General features: G+C 40.3%; 1 protein-coding gene across 2 annotated transcripts in view; it reads left to right on the top strand.

The window, feature by feature from the left end:
• The first annotated feature begins 3,904 nt into the window (after positions 1-3,904).
• Vcpip1 (valosin containing protein interacting protein 1) overlaps positions 3,905-21,856 on the top strand; it is a 31,910-nt gene continuing 13,958 nt past the window's right edge. Inside the window, exons 1-2 of one of the 2 annotated variants that reach the window (XM_029557004.1) lie at positions 3,905-6,888; positions 21,383-21,469. In XM_029557004.1, the coding sequence (XP_029412864.1) occupies positions 4,176-6,888; positions 21,383-21,469 (2,800 nt within the window). In that variant the 5' untranslated portion in view covers positions 3,905-4,175. The remainder of the gene's footprint in view (positions 6,889-21,382; positions 21,470-21,856) is intronic. The other variant, XM_008854766.2, reaches the window with a different exon arrangement.

The following is a 21,856-nucleotide window of genomic DNA, read 5'->3' as shown; positions in this document are numbered from 1 at the left end:
ACCTAGCCTACACAGAGCAGCCTAGGTGATACAGGCCTTTTTTCAAATAAAAAGTAAAAAGAGGACTGATGTCATAACTCAGTGGTGTAGTGCTCACCTAGCATACATGGAGCCCTAAGTTCAATTTTCAGTACTACAAAGAAAAAAGATACAACTTTAGGACTACTTCTATTTGTGTGTGTGTGTTTACATGCACTCATGTGCATGTATACCATGGCACACATGGAGAGGTCATAGGAGAACTTGTGGGAGTCCATTCTCTACTTCCACCATACACTTCTAAGGATCAAATTCAAGATGTCAGGCTTTGCAGCAGGTTCCTTTACCTGCTCAGCCATCTCTCCAGGCCCAAATCAAATCAAATCAATTTCCGTATTAATTATGTATGATTAGGTACCCAGGTTCTGATGAGAGATAGCTTTGGTTTTAACCCTAATTATGGCAGTTATCAGACTTTAAACAAGGTATTTAACTTACTGTTGTTCAGTTTTTTCATCTCCAAAATAGGAGCAAAGTTCCTGTATCAAAGATCATATAACTAAATCTATGGAAAGACTTTTGTGTACAGTTAATGGCAAATAGGTGCTTATAGCTATTATGATAATACAATTTTGGTTTCTTAAAAAGCTACTTTGTTGTATCTCAGTTGGTAGAGTGCTTGCTTATTATCCATGAGCTCCTGGGTTCAACCCCCAGCACTATATAATCCAGTAGAGGTGTTCACCTGTAATCCCACCACTTAGGAGATGGAGGCAGGAGGATAAGAAGTTCAAGGTCAGAGCTAGAGAGATGGTTTAGCAGTTAAGAGCACTGGCTGCTCTTGCAGGGGACGTGAGTTTGGTTCCTAGCACCCACATGGCAGCCTCTGGAATGCCAGTTCCAGGGTATCTGACACCCTCTTGTGGCCTCTGTTTGCATTACATGCACACGGTGCACTTACATACATGTAGGCAAAACACTCATACACATAAAACAAAAATAAAAAGAAGGTTGAGGTCATCCTTTCATACACAGTGAGTTCAAGGCCAGTCTTGGCTAATGAGACCTTGTCTAAAAAACAAAGTGCACATTATATATGCATAGAAATAAAGAGCTTGAATGATCTATGGAAAACTTTAATATTTGTAGCCTCTGATAACAGACCATTTACCTTTCTTTTAATCTTAATTTCGTGGTGGTGCATATCTTTAATCCCAGCACCTGGGAGGCAGAGGCAGGCAGATCTCTGTGAGTTCAAGGCCAGCCTGGTCTACATAGTGAGTTCTAGGACAGCTGGGGCTACAGGGAGACCCTGTCTCAAAAAGACCAAAAAAATTTCATTTATTATTTTATCTGTATGAGTGTATTGCGTGCATGTATGCAAGTGCACCTGTGTCATGCAATGCCCTTGGAGGTCAGAGGAGGGTGTTGGATCCCCTGGAACTGGAGTTACAGACATGGTTGTTAGCCACCATGCAGGTGCTAGGAATAGAACCGAGACCTTCTGCAAGAGCAGCCAGTGCTCTTAACCACTAAGCCATCTCTCCAGCCCCTTAATCTTATTTTCTAAACATTTTCTGACAAGCAATTCCTTTAGTACTTACACAGAAACATAATAAGATCTTCACTAAAAGTGTTCTTACAGTTTGGCAAAATGATTCTCAGACTGTAATCATTGGATCAACAGCATCACCAGCCAAAGTACCTGCTCAAAATGCTAGTCTCAACCTGCCTCCCCCAACTGACCCCCCCACATTCTTTCCTGGTAGAGTCTGTCATTTGATTCTGCCAGTTATGAAAGTTTGGATCTTTCATGTGGAGGGATAACTTGTGGCTCTGTGCTTAACCCTTCTCACCTTTATACAGTAATAAATACTGTCCATCTTTTCTTTCTTTCTTTTTTTTTTTTCTGAATGCTCTACAGCTCTTGTTCACTAAGTCCTTGTCCTTCTTCATTCTTGGATATATCTTCTGTGCTGGATAGCTTTAGTGTCAACTTGACACACCTGGGTTGAGGGAGCCTCAATTGGGGAATTTCCTCTATTGGACTGGCCTGTGGCCATGTCTGAGGGGCATCTTCTTGATGAGTGATGTGGGAGGGCCCAGCCCACTGTGGGTGGTGCCACCCCTGGGAAGGAGGGCGTGTGTTGCATAAGAAAGCAGGCTGAGCAGGGGACAGGGGAGCAGTGTTCCTCCATGGCCTGTGCTCCAGCTCCTGCCTCCAGGTTCCTACCCTGAGTTCCTTTCTTGGGCTCCCTGATGAACTGTGACCCAGGAGATGTAAGATAAATTAACCCTTTCCTCCCCAAGTTGGTAGTGGTTAGAGTGTTTTGTCACAGCAATGAAGAACAAACTAGGACACTTTCTCAATGAGATTTTTTTTTTTTTTCCTGACAGGGTCTTGCTCTATAGCCCAGGTTGGCCTTGTCCTGGACATCTTCCTGCTTCAGTCTCCTAAAGGTTCTATGGACCTTTAGAAAATATCAACTGCTATTCCAGTTACTGCTTGATATGGAAACCACAAGTGCTTTCTGGGGCCAGGCAGGCAATCTCTCTCAAGGTGACCTAATGTTAACCCTTTAAAAAGTGAAGTCCTGGCCACTAACCAGTGTTTATATTAAGAAGAAAACAAAAAAAAGGTTACCTTGCTGGTGACCCAACCAAAATACTTCTCAGCCAAATTTTGCCCTGGTCACCAGTTTATACTCACTTCTTGCTAATTCTCTCTCAAATCAGTGAGTAGCTGTAATATAATGGAGTGTAACCAGGAAGACCGTGAAGCCCAGTTGTGGTACTTGCTAGCTGGATGGTAATAAAAATGACGTTAACTTTTTATTTAAAAAATTTAAAATTATTTTTATTTTATGTGTATGCGTGTATTGCCCACATGTAGGTAAGTGCACCAGTGTCGTGCAATGCCGTCAGAGGTCAGATGAGGCTGTCGGATCCTCTAGGACTGGAGTTACGGACAGTTGTTAGCTGCCATGTGCGTGCTGGGATTCGAACCTGAGTCTTCTGTAAGAACAGCCAGTGTTCTTAACCGCTAAGCCATCTGTCCAGCCCCGTGGGAGTTAAATCTTATCTATACGATAAAGACTATACTACCGATTCTATGAGAATATTTGAAATTTAATAGAACAAAAACAAAAACCAGTAGCCCTGTGGTAAGCTCCCTCCACCACTTTTTTAGGCTCTCTAATTTGGACTAAACCATTTCAGTTCCACTTCCCAGGGCGACATATTCCTGGATTATTTTTTTGTACCTTCTTCAATGATAGCCTTTCCAAGCGGTCGTAAACGTCAGACTCTACTGTAAACACCATTCCTTTTAACTCTTGTTTTCACCAAGCATCCTCACCCCCTCAACACACACACAGACATACACACACACATACACACATACAGATACACACGCACAGATACACACACACAGACACAGACACACACACAGACACAGACACAGACACACACACACACACACACACACACACACACAGACACAGACACAGACACACACACACACACACACACACACACACACACACACACACACACACCACACACAGCACACACACACCCTCTACCCAAAGGGGAAGTGCGGCTGGACACGCTGCATGGCATCCTAGGAAATGTAGTCTCTCATAGTCTTCCGCCTGAGCTGCTGATGGAACAAACTACAAAGGAGAGACAGTTAAAACTACAACTACCGACAGGCCTCCGAATCTCAGTCATCCTTTTTGCCCCACCTCCCGATGCCTTCCTTTTGCGCCTCTCACCGGCGTCCAACCGCTTAGCATCACGGTATTTGCAGTTCTTTTCGGGCGGAAGCGCCTGACGCTCTATGGCCGAGAGAGGAACCAGAAGACTCTCTTTCCCAGAGGGCAGAGCGGAAGCGACGCCTGCGCAGTCTCAGTGAGGGCGTGTATGTCTCTGAGGGAGAGAGCGAGAGAGAGTGAGTGTGAGTGCGGGGTGGGGTGGTGGCCGTTACGTTCGGGGCAACGGCTACGGCAGTGGAGAAGTGAGAAGAGAAACAACGTCCGGCTCTTCCGCCTTTGCCTAGGAGGAGGAGGAACTGGTAGGGAAAGGAAAGCCATTCGCCTCGGGCCTGGACTAGATCTCTTCAGGCCGGCGGGGGTCTGGCTATGAGCCTTTGAGGGTCGCTTGGGACGCGGAGCGAGACCCGAGGGCCGAGAGCTATGTCTCAGCCGCCGCCGCCGCCGCCGCCGTTGCCGCCGCCGCCGCCTCCTCCCGAGGCTCCGCAGACTTCGTCGTCTCTGGCGGCGGCGGCAGCTACTCCGGGGGGCCTTTCGAAGCGTAGGGACCGGAGAATCCTTTCCGGGAGCTGCCCGGATCCCAAGTGCCAGGCGCGTCTGTTCTTCCCGGCCTCCGGGTCTGTCAGCATCGAGTGTACGGAGTGCGGACAGCGGCACGAGCAGCAGCAGCTGCTGGGGGTGGAGGAGGTGACGGACCCCGACGTCGTGTTGCACAACCTGCTGCGGAACGCGCTGCTCGGGGTGACCGGGGCCCCCAAGAAGAACACAGAGCTGGTAAAGGTGATGGGCCTTTCCAACTACCACTGCAAATTGTTGTCGCCCATCTTGGCACGCTATGGCATGGACAAACAGACAGGTCGGGCCAAGCTTCTCCGGGACATGAACCAGGGCGAACTGTTCGATTGCGCGTTACTGGGTGACCGAGCCTTCCTCATCGAACCCGAACACGTCAACACGGTGGGCTACGGCAAAGACCGCTCCGGAAGCCTCTTGTATTTGCATGATACTCTGGAGGACATCAAGCGGGCCAATAAAAGTCAGGAATGCCTTATTCCGGTGCATGTGGATGGGGATGGACACTGCCTGGTGCATGCTGTGTCTCGGGCTCTCGTAGGCCGGGAGCTTTTCTGGCATGCTCTGAGAGAGAATCTCAAGCAGCACTTTCAGCAGCACCTGGCCCGGTATCAAGCCCTGTTTCATGACTTTATTGATGCTGCTGAATGGGAGGACATTATCAATGAGTGTGACCCTCTGTTTGTTCCACCCGAAGGTGTCCCCTTAGGCCTGAGGAACATCCACATATTTGGCCTTGCCAATGTGTTACATCGCCCCATAATTCTCCTAGATTCCCTCAGTGGCATGAGAAGCTCTGGTGACTATTCAGCCACCTTTCTTCCTGGGCTCATACCTGCAGAGAAGTGCACCGGGAGAGATGGTCATTTGAACAAGCCAATTTGTATTGCGTGGAGTAGCTCAGGTAGAAACCATTATATCCCCTTGGTAGGCATAAAAGGGGCTGCTTTGCCCAAACTGCCTATGAATTTGCTTCCTAAAGCATGGGGTGTGCCTCAGGACCTCATTAAGAAGTACATTAAACTTGAGGAGGATGGTGGTTGTGTTATTGGAGGAGACAGAAGTTTGCAAGATAAGTACTTACTTCGGCTAGTTGCTGCTATGGAAGAAGTCTTTGTGGACAAACATGGTATCCATCCTAGTTTGGTTGCTGATGTGCATCAGTACTTCTACAGACGGACTGGAGTGATAGGAGTTCAACCTGAGGAAGTTACAGCAGCTGCTAAGAAAGCAGTAATGGATAATCGCCTTCACAAGTGTTTGCTGTGTGGAGCCCTTTCTGAACTTCATGTTCCTCCAGAGTGGTTGGCTTCAGGAGGGAAACTGTATAACCTGGCAAAGAGTACTCATGGACAGCTGAGGCCTGACAAAAATTATAGTTTTCCCTTGAACAGTTTGGTTTGTTCATATGATCCAGTGAAAGATGTTCTGGTACCAGACTACGGATTGAGTAATCTAACGGCTTGTAATTGGTGCCATGGCACATCTGTGCGAAGAGTCAGAGGAGATGGATCTATTGTGTATTTGGATGGAGACAGAACTAATTCTAGGTCTACTGGTGGCAAATGTGGTTGTGGATTCAAACACTTTTGGGACGGTAAAGAATATGACAATCTACCAGAAGCGTTCCCTATCACTTTGGAGTGGGGAGGAAGAGTGGTCAGAGAAACAGTATATTGGTTCCAGTATGAAAGTGATCCCTCCTTGAATAGTAATGTTTATGATGTTGCAATGAAACTTGTTACCAAGCACTTTCCAGGTGAATTTGGGAGTGAGATCCTAGTTCAGAAAGTTGTCCACACTATATTGCATCAGACTGCCAAAAAAAATCCTGATGATTATACTCCTGTAAATATAGATGGTGCTCATGCTCACAGAGTTGGAGATGTGCAAGGACACGACTCAGAGTCTCAGCTCCCAACTAAAATTATTCTTACTGGACAGAAAACAAAAACTTTGCACAAGGAAGAATTAAACATGAGTAAAACTGAAAGAACTATTCAACAGAACATTACAGAACAAGCTTCTGCAATGCAGAAACGGAAAACAGAAAAATTAAAACAAGAACAGAAAGGGCAGCCCAGAACTGTTTCTCCCAGTGCCATTCGAGATGGTCCATCATCTGCACCTGCTACCCCTACGAAGGCTCCCTATTCACCTACAGCTTCTAAGGAGAAGAAGATTCGAATAACAACTAATGATGGGCGGCAGTCCATGGTTACCCTTAAGTCTTCAACCACCTTTTTTGAACTCCAGGAAAGTATAGCCAGAGAGTTCAACATTCCTCCATATTTACAGTGTATTCGCTATGGCTTTCCTCCTAAAGAGTTAATGCCACCCCAGGCAGGAATGGAAAAGGAGCCTGTTCCTCTGCAGCATGGTGACAGAATTACAATAGAGATTTTAAAAGGCAAAGCAGAAGGTGGGCAGCCTGCTGCGGGGCACTCAGCCCATACTGTGAGACAGGAAGAGATTGCTGTTACTAGTAAACTGTCATCCAAGGAACTTCAGGAGCAAGCTGACAAAGAAATGTACTCCTTGTGTCTTTTAGCAACGTTAATGGGTAAGAGCAGTTTAACTCTGATGGTATGTCTTAATTATGAGTAGAATGCACTTTTTCTGTTGTGGGTGAAAAACTTGTGGTCAGTGTAAATATTTTATTATATACTTTAGGAGAAAATTATTTTCCTTAGTGTTTTGACAGTAGTAATTATTGAGTGAATGTCAGGAAAACATGATGGCAAAGTGAAAGTAGTTCCTCACTTGTCATCAGAGCATTTAAATATATCTTATTTCAAAAACAGTTTTTAAAAACCATTTTTAAAGCCCTTTTTCACCCCCTGAGTTCTTAGGCCTTTTTATCTCGATCTTGTTTCATTTATTTTTAATTTCATTTTCCTGCCTGTCATGTGATTTCAGGACTTCCTGCTCGATGGGTTTCTGGTGATTCTGTTCTCACTGCACTCCTACTGAATAGTCTCCTCCATTTCCGGTTTTCCCTTTCCCAATTCATCTTTTTCTAGGTTTTATGTTTAAGTCTTTTCACAGCTCAAGACTCTACCATCAGTTGTGATGAATGGCTCTTGAGAACATAAACAAGATGGCAGTGGGGTTAATAAGTATTTCTTTTGAATTCAGCATAAGCTAAAGGAAAATATATTAACAACCAAATACATCATTTCAACCCTTAGGTGATTTGGGATACTGCCTGATGGTGCACTTTTTACATAATTTGCTTAATCTTTAAGTCTTTTTAAGTCAGTGTTAGTGTTAGTATATTAAGCTTTACTAAATATGAAGTAAAATTTAAAAGTGTTAGATGTTGGAAGGGTCTTAATTTTGCTGAGATTTAACTAGAAGGGTTTTCTGGCTTTTGATTCTGTATTCTCAAACTACCAAGTAACAGTGAATTGGGCCTTAACCTACTATAATGAAGATTAGTTATTACTGGCTTATTAATTTGGGGAACCTACTAGTTATTTGGAGATCTATAACCGTACAGATTTAGAACTTGATATTATTGATTTTAGTTTGGCAGGCATAATAACTGAATTGGAGAATAGGTCAGAAACTTTCTATGTTTCTGAGACTGTGGATTCTTAGATACCTCATGGAATAGAGGAATGATTGTGTGATCTTTGGAGTCAGAAGACCTACAGTTTGACTCTTGCCTTTACTACCTAATAACTTAGTTCAGACAAGCTACTAACTTCTTGGTACTTCCGTTTCATCTATACAAAATACCTTTTGTAGTTGATAGGAGCATTGGTAAGTATTCCTGGAACTCTGAAAAATTTATTAAATAACAAACTCACAGAATGCATAAAATTAGATATATATAGAAGACATTTTAAGACTAGCCATTTCCCAGGTTAAAAACAGGAATGATAATGTTTTTCTTAAGAACATGAACTTGATCATGTGGCTCTTATCTTCCCTAACTTTGTATGTTCAGTACCTCATATAGTACCTAGCAGGTAGTAGACACTTTGAAGTTTGTTTGTTTGTTTAAATGGAAGTCAGCAGATGACATTAAGATATCTTTTAAAAAAAAGACTATCTGTGCTGGAGAGATGGCTTGGTGGTTAAGAGCTCTCTCTTGCAAAGGACCAGGGTTTGATTCCCAGAACCCACTTGGTGGCTTACAACCAATCAACTCCAACTCCAGGGGATCTGATGCCCTCTTCTGACTTCTATGGGCATTACATGACATGGGTGCCCTAACATAATGTAGGCATTATATTCATACACATAAAATAAAAATTAATAAAAATTAAGACTATGTAGAAATGGAGTGGATGGTCAGCACTGAACATTGAAAAGGATTCTGAAAAGCAGAATTTGGCAATGCTTACACACTGCTGTACAAAGGAGAAATACATCATCTGGGGTTCATGGTAATTCTGCTAACTAGAAAGGTAATCTCTTTGCTGAAGAGTAGAAATATTTCATAAGTCCTGGCTATGCCCTCTCTGCCACTACAGTTCCTTTACCTGATTCTGTATTCATCAAGCATTTAGTCTTATCATTTATTTAGCTTCATGATAATTTTGATGAACAAGTGAGAGTATAGATCAGGATTCCATTCACTTGGAAGGCTGTGTTGACCTTTGTGGATTAATACATTGGCATGAGTAGGCTTATGGTCAGTGGTTTTAAAATTTTTCATTATATTTTATAATGAAAGCTAAAATACTAGTGCATAATTACTTTTTATTTCAAAAAAGTAATTGGGTCTAATTTTCTGAAAACTAGACTAGATTGTAATGAGTTCCCCAAGATAATGTCTGTCCCTTTCCCTCTTCACCTCTAGTATTTATGTTGCTGTCCACAATCCACAAGATTTTTATATATATATATATGTACCCTGCTTTTCCATCACCAACACAAAATTTGCGTATAAAAGTGTGCATTGCTAATTTTAAAGTAGTAGCATTTGAGAGACTTCCTGCTTTAAAGAAATGAGACAAGCCTGGCATCTGAGTGCATACCTGTACTCCAGGCACTTGGGAAACTAAGTTGTGGACTACATAAGACCCTCTAACAACAACAAATAAAAAAAAAAAAAAAAAAGCAAACAGTACTAAGATAGTGGCTACTGGCCCTGTGTAAATATTAGTTTTCTCTCTATTCTTTTTGAATTATGCCAAGATATTTGTAAAAAGTGATGTTTGCAAAAATATCAATTTTGGGATAGTTATGTATATACAGCTATATGTAAAGAGTGTTTAGGAGCTGTTGATGTTTAGATTGGTGTTGTTAGAAAATGACAGGGCAAAGCCGGGCGTGATGGTGCACGCCTGTAGTCCCAGCACTTGGGAGGCAGAAGCAGGTGGATCTCTTGAGTTCAAGGCCAGCCTGGTCTACATATTGAGTTCCAGGACAGCTGGGGCTACAGGGAGACCCTGCTTAAAAAAAAAAAAAAGAAGATGACAGGGCTTATTTACAAAGTTTCAGATTTCAAAATGCAGAAATTGGCTGCCTTTATGTTAATTTACAATATAGCTTACCAAACTTTACACTTCTTATTTATGTTTATTTTAAAATACTACCTTCTCATTTATGTTTAGTTCTGCATATATCTTTTGAGAGAACTTTGCTTACTTTCTAAGTAGATCCCCTATTTTTGTACCCCATTCATTTCCCTTACAGCTTCTATTACAAGTTTAGTGATCTTATGTGTTGGTTTAATTATTTGTTTGGCCCCCTCTACCACCACACACACTAGATTATAAAGTCTACAAATGCAGAGAGTACAGCCTGTTTTATTCACTATTGAATACCTCATCACCTTGTACACACCTGATACATTGTAGGTACCAAGTAAGTGCATGCTGAATGAATAAACATAGATTATTTCAGCAAAATGAATGTATGCTATGAACTTGAGACTATGTTAGAGGCACACAGATCAATGAGACACAGTTATTACCCTCTGTAAACTTACCCACAGGATCTCTGCTGAGGGAATCCCCTGCTTTTATAGCATTCATCAAAACATTGCCAGCTTTCTTTCTGTAGACATAAAAGTGATATACCCCAAAGATATGGCAAATGTAGTGCTTTAGAAAATGTCTCATTTGATTAAGAATCTATCTATTTATATGTTCATGAAATAGGCTGACTTTGTAATAGCCAGGAACATGTGTTTTTCCTTTTTAAGTATTTTGTTTTTAACCGATAGTGTCAGAGGATTCAATTCAGTGGGAATGGTGGAGCAGAGCAGTTTATATCATGAAGGTCATGAGGCAGGGAAAGGGGCCCATTTTGAGCTTTTATTTTGTGATGCTTGGATTGAACCCAGGACCTTGCCTTCTTTGTTTTTAAGTACAGTATTCACTAAATAGGATTTCTTATTTATACCAACACAAAAATAAGTATGTATTATTAATCTCAATACAGAGCATTCATGGAACTGCTCACGTCACTTTGAATCATTTGATGGTAGTATAAAATGTAATAACACTGTTTTCGCTATATGTCATGTCTCTTTTTAATCCATTTTTTCCAGACCACACTAGAGGTTATTGAACTCAGTTTTTTGCAGACTTCCATCTTCATTATTTGTATAGTGCTTGGATTAATCCAACTCTGGCCTTGTAAAATATATTACTAAAATTCTTTGTAGGCCAAGTATTTGTGTTTTGTTTTGTGGTAGATATGATAGGTGGTATTTGATCCAACATAAATATTTGACTGATTCCTTTTTTATTTTTATGATTTTATTTCATAAAAATAAAATTTTTGTTTTATTCTTTTTTTATTTATTTTTATGTGTGAGTGTATTGCCTACATGTATGTACATGCATCCATGTCATGCAATGCCCACAGAGGTCAAAAGAGGGCATTGGATTCCCTTGGAACTGGAATTATAGATAGTTGTTAGCAGCCATATAGGTGCTGGGAATTGAACCCAGGTCCTCTGCAAGAGCAGCCAGTGCCCTTAACCGCTGAGCCATCTCTCTAGCCCCTTGGCTAATTTTTTTTTTCCTTAGTAGTACATTTTATCAAGTTTCTGGTTACATTGTTTCAAGAGGTAAAGGCATGTTGGATTTTGCTATATTGTTCTCTTCCTAAAAGGACACACTTTTAAAACATGGGGCCTACTTGGTTCAATCCAAAGCATTCAAAACCCCCTCATAATATTTTGTAATTTTTTTATTTATTTCTTTATTAGTGAAGGTGGTACTGGGGATTGACTCTAGGGCCTTGTGCGTGCTTGGCAAACACTCTTCTACTGAGATAAAAGTCCAGTGCTGCAATACCTCTGATGTCCATGATTACCTCAGGATTTTCCAAAATCACAGTTCGTACTCAGATGCTTATTTTTTAAATTTATTTTTATTTTTTAAATATTTTATTATTTTTATTTTACCTGTAAATGTATTGCTTGCATGCATGTAAGTGCACCTGTGTTGTGCAGTACCTGCAGAGATCAGAAGAGGGTGTTGGATTCCCTGGAACTAGAGTTACTGGTGGTTGTTAGCTGCCATGTGGATGCTGGGAATTGGACCTGGGTCCTCTACAAGAGCAGCCAGTGTACTTAACTGCTGAGCCATCCCTGCATCCCCAGATTGATTGATTGATTGATGATTGATTGATTATTTATTTATTTTTTGTTTGTTTGTTTGTTTGATCTTTTTGAGACAGGGTCTCTCTGTAGCTCCAGCAGGTCTGGAACTCACTATGTAGACTAGGCAGGCCTCAAACTCACAGAGATCCACCAGCCACTGCCTCCTGGCTGTAGATGCTTATTTTTAAAAAAATAACATTGGATCTGTGTTGTATTATTGCTTCTTTATCTTTTGATTCAAATGTTGGGTGAAAGACAGGTTCACATCTAGATAGTATTTATGCGTATTATTTCGTTTATGCCATCCTATAGTTCTGTTTATTTCATGTACTCTATTATACATATATGTATGCCTGAACAGTCATATTTGTGTCCCCAATATCCTTCAGTGTGGATCCATACACTGGAGCCTGGTTAAGCTACTAAGAGTTACACCCTTAAAAGAGACTAACTTTCTCTTCCCTTCCCAACAGCTATTTGTTTCCAGTAGTTCCTCAGGTAGGGCTGGAATTTCTTACCCATTTGCCCACATCTCTGCTGAGATTTTGTCTGGCTTGAGCTTGCCTTGTACTTGTATATGCAGCCTCCATTTTGATTTAGCTGGCAAAATGACTCAGCAATCAAGATGCTTTCTGCCAAGCCTAAGGATTTCAGTTTGATTCCCCAAGACCTCCATGATTAAAGAACAGAACTGACTCCTGAATGTTCTTTAACCTCCACAGGGACACCATGGCGTGTGCAACCACACAGATACACACACACATACACACACACACACAAATAGATTTAATAAAATCTTTAGAAAGAGCTTTGTTGATAAGAATAAGTGTTTAAATGGGAGGATCTACAGGAAGAGTGGAGAGATGGCAAATGAATACCTTTAGAATTCTAATAGAAGCAATCCAAATTTAGAACTGTTCAAATTCTTCGTTTAAAATATATTGAATCGGGGGCTGGAGCGATGGCTCAATGCTTAAGAACACTGGCTATTCTTGCAGAAGACCTGGGTTTGAATCCCAGCACCCACAGAGCAGCTAACAGCTGTCCATAACTCCAGTTCTAGGGGATCCGACAGCCTCTTCTGTCCTCCGGGCATTGCACAACACAGGTGCACTTACCTATGTGCAGCCAATACACACAATACACATAAAATAAAAATAATAAATAAAATATTAAAAAAATTTTGACTGGACTTGGAAGATAGAGGCAGGTAGAACTCTGAGTTCAAGGCCAGCCTGGTCTATACAGTGAGACCCTGTCTCAAAAAAACCAATAAATAAGATAATAAATAAAAGTATAATACATAAATGGGTCTTGGAGTGTAACTCAGGTGGTAGAATTCTTGTCTAGCATGCCTGAAACCCCAGTACTGCATAAAACTGTATGTTTTATGTCTGTGCATGCCTGGCCTGTGATCCTATCACTGAGGAGGTGGAAGTAAAAAGATTAGGAGTAAAGGTCATCCTTTACCTGCATAGTGAGTTGGAGCTAGCCTGGGCAACATGAGACCTTGTCTCCAAAAACTAAATAGTTTATGTTCATAGATAGTTCAGAGGGTTTTCATTTTTTAATTAACCTTTTAATTACATTTATTTTTGCGCTCATGCTGCAGTGCATATGTAGAGGTTAGAGGAAAGCCTGCAGGAATTGGTTCTCTCGTTTCACCATGTGGATCCTAGGAATCAAACTCAGGTTGGCAGCCTTGTGGGCAAGTACTTTTACCTACTGAGACATCTTTCCAGCCAGAGTTCAGAGTTTTAAGTATTCTTTTGGAACTTTAAAATATATTTCTCATGGGGGCTGGGGAGATGGTTCAATGGGTAAGAGTACTTGCTGCTTAAAACTCTAGCACTATGGGGGGGGTGGAGACCCAAGGATTGCTGGCTACCAGCCTCTTTTTAGGTTCAGGGACAGACCCTGTCTGAATGGAATAAGGCAGAGAATGATAGAGAAAAGACACCTGATGTCCTCCTCTGGCCTCCATGCATCTGCATGCATATGTGTACCTATGCCACACACATGCACTCCTCCCAGATATGCATGTGTGTGTGCGCGTGTGTGTATTTCATATAGATGTTAGATTTTTCAATTTGCTTATAAATTGCAAAGTAGAAACTTCAAATTAACTATTTAATGCATTTAACTGACAGAGTAACTGAACATATTTATGGTGTAAAGTATGGCATTTTAATACATCTATACAGTATGTAATGATCAGATCAGAGATACTGGCATATCTATCACTTCTGTCATTTCCAGTGTTGGGAACATTCAAATACCTCTGTACTAGCTGTTTTGGAATATACATTAATTGTTAATCATAGTTATAGTGCTGTGCTGTCAAATATTGGGTTATTCCTCTTCAAGCTAGGTGTTGTAGTGTGCACTTGTAATCACAGCACTCCTTAGTATACATCTATAATCACAGTACTCCTGAGGCTGAGGTAGGAGGATTGCTGTGAGTTTGAGGCCAGCCTATGCTACATCGTGATCTCTAAACCAAAGTGGATTACAGAATGAAGCCTGTCTCAGACTTAAAAAAATGAAGTTATTCCTCCTGTTCAACTATGCATATAATATCCACTGCCTGTCCTAATTATCTCTTCCTTTCCCAAACACTTTCTACCAAATATCCTTTGTAAATATTTATAGTTAGAAAATTGGAATGGTGACTTTTTTTTTTTTTTTTTTTTTTTGGGTTTTTTTTTATAGGGGTCGCTCTGCAGGCGTGGGGTGCGCGGGTATCTCGAGGTCCCCGGTGTCTGGCTCTGGCCGCGCCTCTCTGGGAGCTGGGGCGGGTGTCCCACGGGCTTTTCAGCCGCTTCGGGTCCTGTGTGTCCGCCGCTCTGGTGCTGAAAGTTCCTCTGCTGCTGGAGCGTTGTCCAGCCGAATCCCGCCCTTAATTCACCCATGTACTTTCCTCAGGAAGCGAGGTCCACTGGCCATTGGACCACACGGGAAGAGTACGAGGACGGTGAAAGCTAGGATGTCCGCAAGTCGGTAACGGAGGAGTGCGCCCCCCGGAGAGGCTGGGTCGCCGGTAGTAAGACACAAGACTCAAGACTCGGCTTAGTCTGTGTTACAGCTTTATTAAGTGTCTCTGCTCCAGCTCCTTGCTGTCCAGCTCTCTATTGATCCAGCTCTCTGTGACCCAGCTCTCTGATATTGAGAGAAAGACTGGGATATTTATACCATGGGGGTAGTGGTAGAAGCTTTGGCTATTAGATACTTTGTGAGGCATTCTATTTACATATGGAAGTGGGTTTCTGCCATGCCGCCAGACTGCTGACTACCTGAAAAATTACACAGGAAAAGCATGGTATCTTTCAGAGCCAGAGGCCATGTTTATGTGAGCATTTGTGGCGGGCACTTCAAAAGGAGAGTCAGGAAAGATGCCAGGAAGGCACCCTGCTATGAAAGGAGCCCCAGCACATGACCCCGAGCTGCATGAGCTGTCTGGACGTGAAGGGGCTTCTACTTTGCATAACAGAGGTCCCCAACATTCTTTGAGACAGGGTCTCCCTGTAGCCCCAGCTGTCCTGGAACTCACTATGTAGACCAGCCTGTCCTTGAACTCAGATCCGCCTGCCTCTGCCTTCCAAGTGCTGGGATTAAAGGTGTGCATTACCACGCCTGGCTGGAATGATGACTTTCTAAAACCATCACATTTATTCACATGAGTTCCCTTGGAAGTCAAAGGACAACTTGCAGAAGTCGGTTCTCTCCTTCTGCCATGTTGGGTCCTAAGGATTGTACTCAGATCATCAGACTTGAAAGTGCCTTTAACCTGCTGAGCCATCTTGCCAGCCTATGATGACCTTTTAAAAACTCATTTCATTCCATTTTATTATTAGAAAAAGTTAGAAAATGTATATATTCTTAAAACAGTTTTTAACAGCAATTTTAAAAATTAAAAATTACTTATTATATAGAAAAACCATTGGATAAAGTAAAAAGAAAATCATCTGTACTACCATTACCATATGTAGCTTCTGTTCAGATAGGACCGAAGGCTCTGAGGACTCCAGTGGACAGAAGGGAAGAGGTTATTTTTGGTGGAGTGTGCACTTTTCTATCTTTACATACAATGTATAGATTAGAAATATTTTACTGTTGCAATATAAAGAAACAGTTATAAAGTAAAACTGGTTGGAGACCATCACAGAAGAATATGCATTAATATTTTCTAGAGGCTTTGCTGTATTATTCCTGTTCTCTTAGGAGTTTGGTTCCTAACGAAATGGCATAAAAATCATTTGCTCTTTGTTTTTGCTATGAGTTGGTTTATTAGATTCTTGAAAACGGATGGTACTTTTAGTTACATCTTATAGATCCAATGTGGAGGAAGTTATGCTACTTTGAATTGTTTTCAGGTGTTTAAAAAGAGAAACTTCATTTGTGATTTTCTATATGTTTACTTAGCAAATGTTAAGAATGCAATTTTCTATTCAGTACTGTGCCAGGTCTTGGGACTAGAAAGTCTGATAGGTCACTGATCTTTCCTTGAGTCTAAAGAACAATTTAGGAGAAAGTGAAAAGGTAAACTAAATTAGCCTATAGTATGATAGGGGCTATGGTATTTGTGTACATATTGACATCACCTACTTACTGCACAGATGAATCCTAGAGGAAGTGACATTTAAAATGAATTTTATACTTTATTATTTTTATTTATTTATTTGTGTGTGTGCATGTGTGGAAGTTAGAGGACGACTTGGGGGAGTTGGTTCTTTCCTCCTTCTATGTGAGTCTAAGAGTTGAAATCAGATTGTCAGATGTGGTGTCAAATGCCTTTACCTGGTAAGCTATCTGACTGGCTGTAAATTGAATTTTAAAAAATATATAGTGGGGCTGGAGAAATGGCTCAGTGGTTAAGAGCACTGGTTGCTCTTGCAGAATACCTGGGTTTGATTCCCAGCACCCACGTGGTGGCTAACAATGGTCCTAACTTCAGTTCTAGGGAATTTGATGCCCTCTTCTGACTCTGTAGGCATTGCACGACATTGCACGACATGGGTGCATCTACACACATGCAGGCAATACAACATACACATAAAATAAAAATGATAAAATTAAATTTAAAAAAAGAATACATAGCAATTTTTGGCCTTTAGGAAACTGGAACAGTTTGATTGCATTGATTTGTGAAAATCAAGGCAGGGGGATCTGGACTTGTGAACCACACCTGTAATCCCAGCATTCAGGAAATGGAAGAAGAAGCAAGATGACTGGAAGTTCTAAACTAGTCTAGGCTAGTTTAGGCTACATGGTAAGACCCTGTCTCAAAACAGTAACAACAACAGAAACACACACAAAATAAGGGGAAGGTATGATAGGATGGTAGAGGCAGATAAGGGCCAAGTCTTGTATTATATTAGAAAGGGATTTGGACTTTGATGTATGTTGTTTGTTTCTTTTCTTCCTTTTTTTAAAAAAGACTTTCTTCTGTAGCTCAGGCTAGCCTTGGAAATCCCTATGTAGCTGAGGATGACCTTGAACTCCTGGTCTTTCTGCTGTACTTCTCAAGTGTGGGAAGTTTAACTCTGAAGTCTGTATGAAAGAGGAAGTTGGAGTGGACAAGACTCAAGGGAAAACCCAGTATGAGAAGATGCCAGTCATTTAGGCAGGAGACAAGGCAGTAGAAATTGAGATGGAGAAAATGCCATGGAGGCTATAATGCACTTGTACAAAGACCCTGCTTTCTAATCCTTTGCTTGTTATTTTTGCCACAAAGATGACTTTATTGGAGGTATTGGTATTTCAAAGGAAAAATTCATCTATTTTTTTTCTACAGCTGATTGATGCCATACATATTTATGATGGACTATAGCTAGTACCATCATATTCTTCGTAACACAATTAGAACTCTAGTGAAGGTTTAATTATGGGAGCGTGTATAAGCTTTGAAATGCAGGGTCCAGATCCTATCTCTGATATTAAGCTGTGTGATCCTATGAGAATTATTTAAGCATTTCTGAGTTTCCTTGTCAGTAGAGAGAGCCTAATTATAATGAGTAAAAGAAGCTGTAAAAGTGCCTTTTCAGAGATAGGTAGATAATAGAGGCTTAAATGGTACTTCTTCTTCCCTAACCACAGAGTGATGGGGGCAGCATTGCTCTTATGAGGGTAAAAAACAAAAAAAAAACAAAAAAAAACAATTGGTTCTTGGGGGATAGAGAGTGAAAAAAAAACCTTAATATTTATCTTATAAAATTAAGGTATGTATACACTACATGAACAGGTGCACAGTATATCTGTGTTGTTGAAATGTCATGGCGAGTGAGACTGATTAGGAAAATAGTGTCAAAATAGACTTTATGGGGTGGTAATGAAAACAGAAACATTAGGGTGAATGACCTGCCTGCTTCAGTAAGAAGTGGTCTGAATGGAAATGCTAAGAAATGTGACGTTTTTCTTCTTAGTGTATAAAGATGGCAGTTCTGGGATTTAACCATTTTGGCACCTGTTCAGATTCTTACAGAAAGATTTAAGTGCTATCACATAGTTTTTTATGTCTTCCAATTAAATAATATCCTTGAGTATTTTACAAAACATGACAACCATTTAAGCTAAGATTAACCATAATTAAATAAAAGGTTAGCACTGTAGAAATAATTTTTCCTGATGAAGTTTGGCGATAAGTTCACCAATGTAGTCTACCAGGCGTTATTAAGATCTGTATCAGGGGGTCTTTGATACTCAGAATTTTAAATTCAACTTTTTTTGTGTGCCTTCCCTTAAATATAGCCATTTTAGTAATAGTATTTTATTAGTTGTAAATAAAGTATATAGGGGTTGGGGATTTAGCTCAGTGGTAGAGCGCTTGCCTAACAAGCACAAGGCCCTGGGTTCAGTCCTCAGCTCTGAAAAAAAAAAAAAGACAAAATAAAGTATATAATGAAATGTTCTGTTAACTGAAGGTTCACGTGCCAAGGGTTTTGAAATCTGTATACTGAAGATAATTTTAGCTAAATGCTACACAACTTCATATCCCTCTTTATGGATATAGGAAGGCATTTAAGCACATAGTGATTAATTAGCATTGTCAGTTACTTCCATACAAAGCTCAGTTCCAACAGTATAATTTTCCAGTAGGAAAGACAGATATTAACCTTTTTGTTGTGTTGTTGTTGTTGTTAAAGTTAACTAAGTTTCTTGATAAAGGTGTTCTTCAGCAGATTAGAAAATGGAGTATAAAGAAGCTGCATATAGAAATAAGCATATTTCACAAACAAAAAGTAACTTTTATGTTCTTCTATTCTTTGATGCTTTCAAAAGCAATTGTCATTCTTTTTCTTTTTTCTTTTTCCTTTGGTCGTAGGAATTGAACTCAGGACCTTATGACTGTTAAGCATGTGTTCTACCATTAAGCTATACTTCAACCCCATTGTTCTCTCTATATATATATATATATATTTATACACACACATTTGTATGTAAATGGATAACTGTACCTTCAGGATTTTAAGATCATAAGAGAGAAGTTGGAAGGGCATGTGTTTGGATCTCATGTCTTTTTTTTTAAAGATTTGGTACACGTACTTTTGGCCCTAGATTTATTACCCTGGCTTATCTTACTATTTTACCTACTTGGCCTATCTAGACATTAAGTACAAAATCTGTTTTGTGGTTTCATTTCTTCTTTAAATTTCTCCCCCCCCCTTAAAAAAACAAACGAAAAACTAGGCTGTTGTAGAAATATTCAATCACACACAAAAGTAGCAAGTGTATTACCATGGACCCCCATTTGCCTATCACCTAGCTCTGCAGTTATTATTCATCTCTACTCCCTTATACTTTCATATGTAGGTACTTTCAGTATGTATCTCTAAAGGTAAAGGCTTTTTTTCTTAAAACTGTGTGTGTGGTGGGAGGTGGTGGTGGTGGTTGGTAGGTGGTGCTATGGCTCAAATCTAGGACTTTGTGCATGCTAAGCTAGCACTCTACCACTGAATTATATCTTCTACACACCAAACAATAATATTTTAATGTCACCAAATAGTGTTTAAATATAAAGCAAGTGTTTTCTTCCCTTGGCGCATTTGAATCAGGGAACCAAAGAATGCCTTTTTTTAAAGACAGGATTATTTTTTTTTAATTTTCGTTTTTATTTGTGTGTGAGTGTGCACATGCCGTATTGAATGTAGAGGTCAGAGGACAACTTTCATGATTTGATTTTCTCCTCTCACTGTGGATTTGGGGATTGAACCTAGATTGTCAGGCTTATGTGACAAATACTTTTACCTGCTGAGCCATCTTACTGACCCAGAGACAGAATTATTGAAACATATTTTATATAAACTTAAATTTGCCTATTTTAGGGATAGAGGTATAGATTAAGTATCACCCAAAATGTGGGACCAGACACGTTTTAGATTTTTTTTGATTTGGGGCATATACATAATGAGATATCTTGGTAGTGAGACTCAGGTAAAAAACTCACTTATGTTTCATACCTGCCTTTAAACACATAGTCTGCCTCCTGAGTGCTGGGATTAAAGGCATGCGCCACCACACCCGGCTTGTTCTCAATTTTTATGTGAAACCTCTTAATATGTTTTATGAAAACATATTTAGTTTGCTTATGGTTGCTATTTTATGGGCTTTTAAAGATATTTCTGAATATCTTCAAACTAATTTTCTCCATGAATTTCTAATTTTAAAAAGACAACTTTAGGGCTGGAGAGATGGCTCAGTGGTTAAGTATACTGGCTGCTCTTGCAGAAGACTTGGGTTCAGTTCCCAGCACCTATATGGCAGCTAACAGCCATCCTTACCTCCAGTTCTGGGGGATCCGACACCCCCTTCTGGCCTCCACAGGCATTGTATGACATAGGTGCACTTATATACATGCAAGCAAAACACTCGTATATGTAAAATAAAAATAAATTAAAAAAAAGCGAACTTTAGAATAGCAAAAACCATTAATTACTTAATGTTCAGTCTACCTACTTATTTTCCTCCCTACCCATTTCTTTTTTGCTCATTTTTTTCTTCTTACTCATTTTTAACAGCTATAAAGCATGCAAGTTTATAGTCTAGTTAAAAATGAGTATTTTTCTATAATCTTTTGGTTCTGTTCAACTTTGCAAGCAAGTTTCTTTCAGCAGTTCTTAGTCTTCAGAGATGTTCTGTTTATTATATTTAGCATTGATTTGTGCAGTTTTAAAGATATTTTTAGTTCCTACATTTAAAAATTGAGAGAATATATTATTAAAATTTTAGGTTGCTGTGGTGTGTTGAAAAGTGACATGGTCTTTGGACACTGGGTCTGTGTTCTTCTGTGGCAGCACTAGTAACTGTCACTTTCAAATGGTCTATAAATTTTCTAGTGTGCTTCAGTATCATCTCTGTGTTACACCCGCCTGCTTCACTCATTCAGGGCTTTGCCTTGCCATCTCTGTTCTAGGCTAATCTATACTAACACAATCCTAGATGGCATTCTTTTGTTTGTGCTTATACTTTGCCTGTTTTTATTTTACAGGAGAAGATGTATGGTCTTATGCAAAAGGACTTCCTCACATGTTCCAGCAGGGTGGAGTATTCTACAATATTATGAAGAAAACTATGGGTATATAGTTAAATTCTAACTTATTTTTAGATAATGTTTCTCTTTAAGCTATTTTAAAATTAAGCACATTTAAATGGGGACCCAGCAAGATGGTTCAGTGGGTAGAAGCACCTGCTGCCAAGCGTGACAACTGAAGTTTGATTCCTTGGACCCATACGGTAGAAGGGGAGGACCAACTCTTGTAAGTTGTCCTCTGACCTCCACATTCAGTGTGGCACATGCCTGCCCACACATAAACACATACACAGTAAATAAAATGTAATAAAACATTATTTTCATTTTATGTGTATGCATGTATTGTCTGCATGTAGGTGAGTGCACCTGTGTCGTGCAGTGCCGGTGGAGGACAGAAGAGGCTGTCGGAACCTCTGGAACTGGAGTTCCAGA

This window comes from Nannospalax galili, unplaced genomic scaffold (genome assembly GCF_000622305.1).
Source record: "Nannospalax galili isolate Female #2095 unplaced genomic scaffold, S.galili_v1.0 scaffold247, whole genome shotgun sequence".
Lineage (NCBI taxonomy): Eukaryota > Metazoa > Chordata > Mammalia > Rodentia > Spalacidae > Nannospalax > Nannospalax galili.
This window is presented reverse-complemented; position numbering and strand designations above follow the sequence as displayed.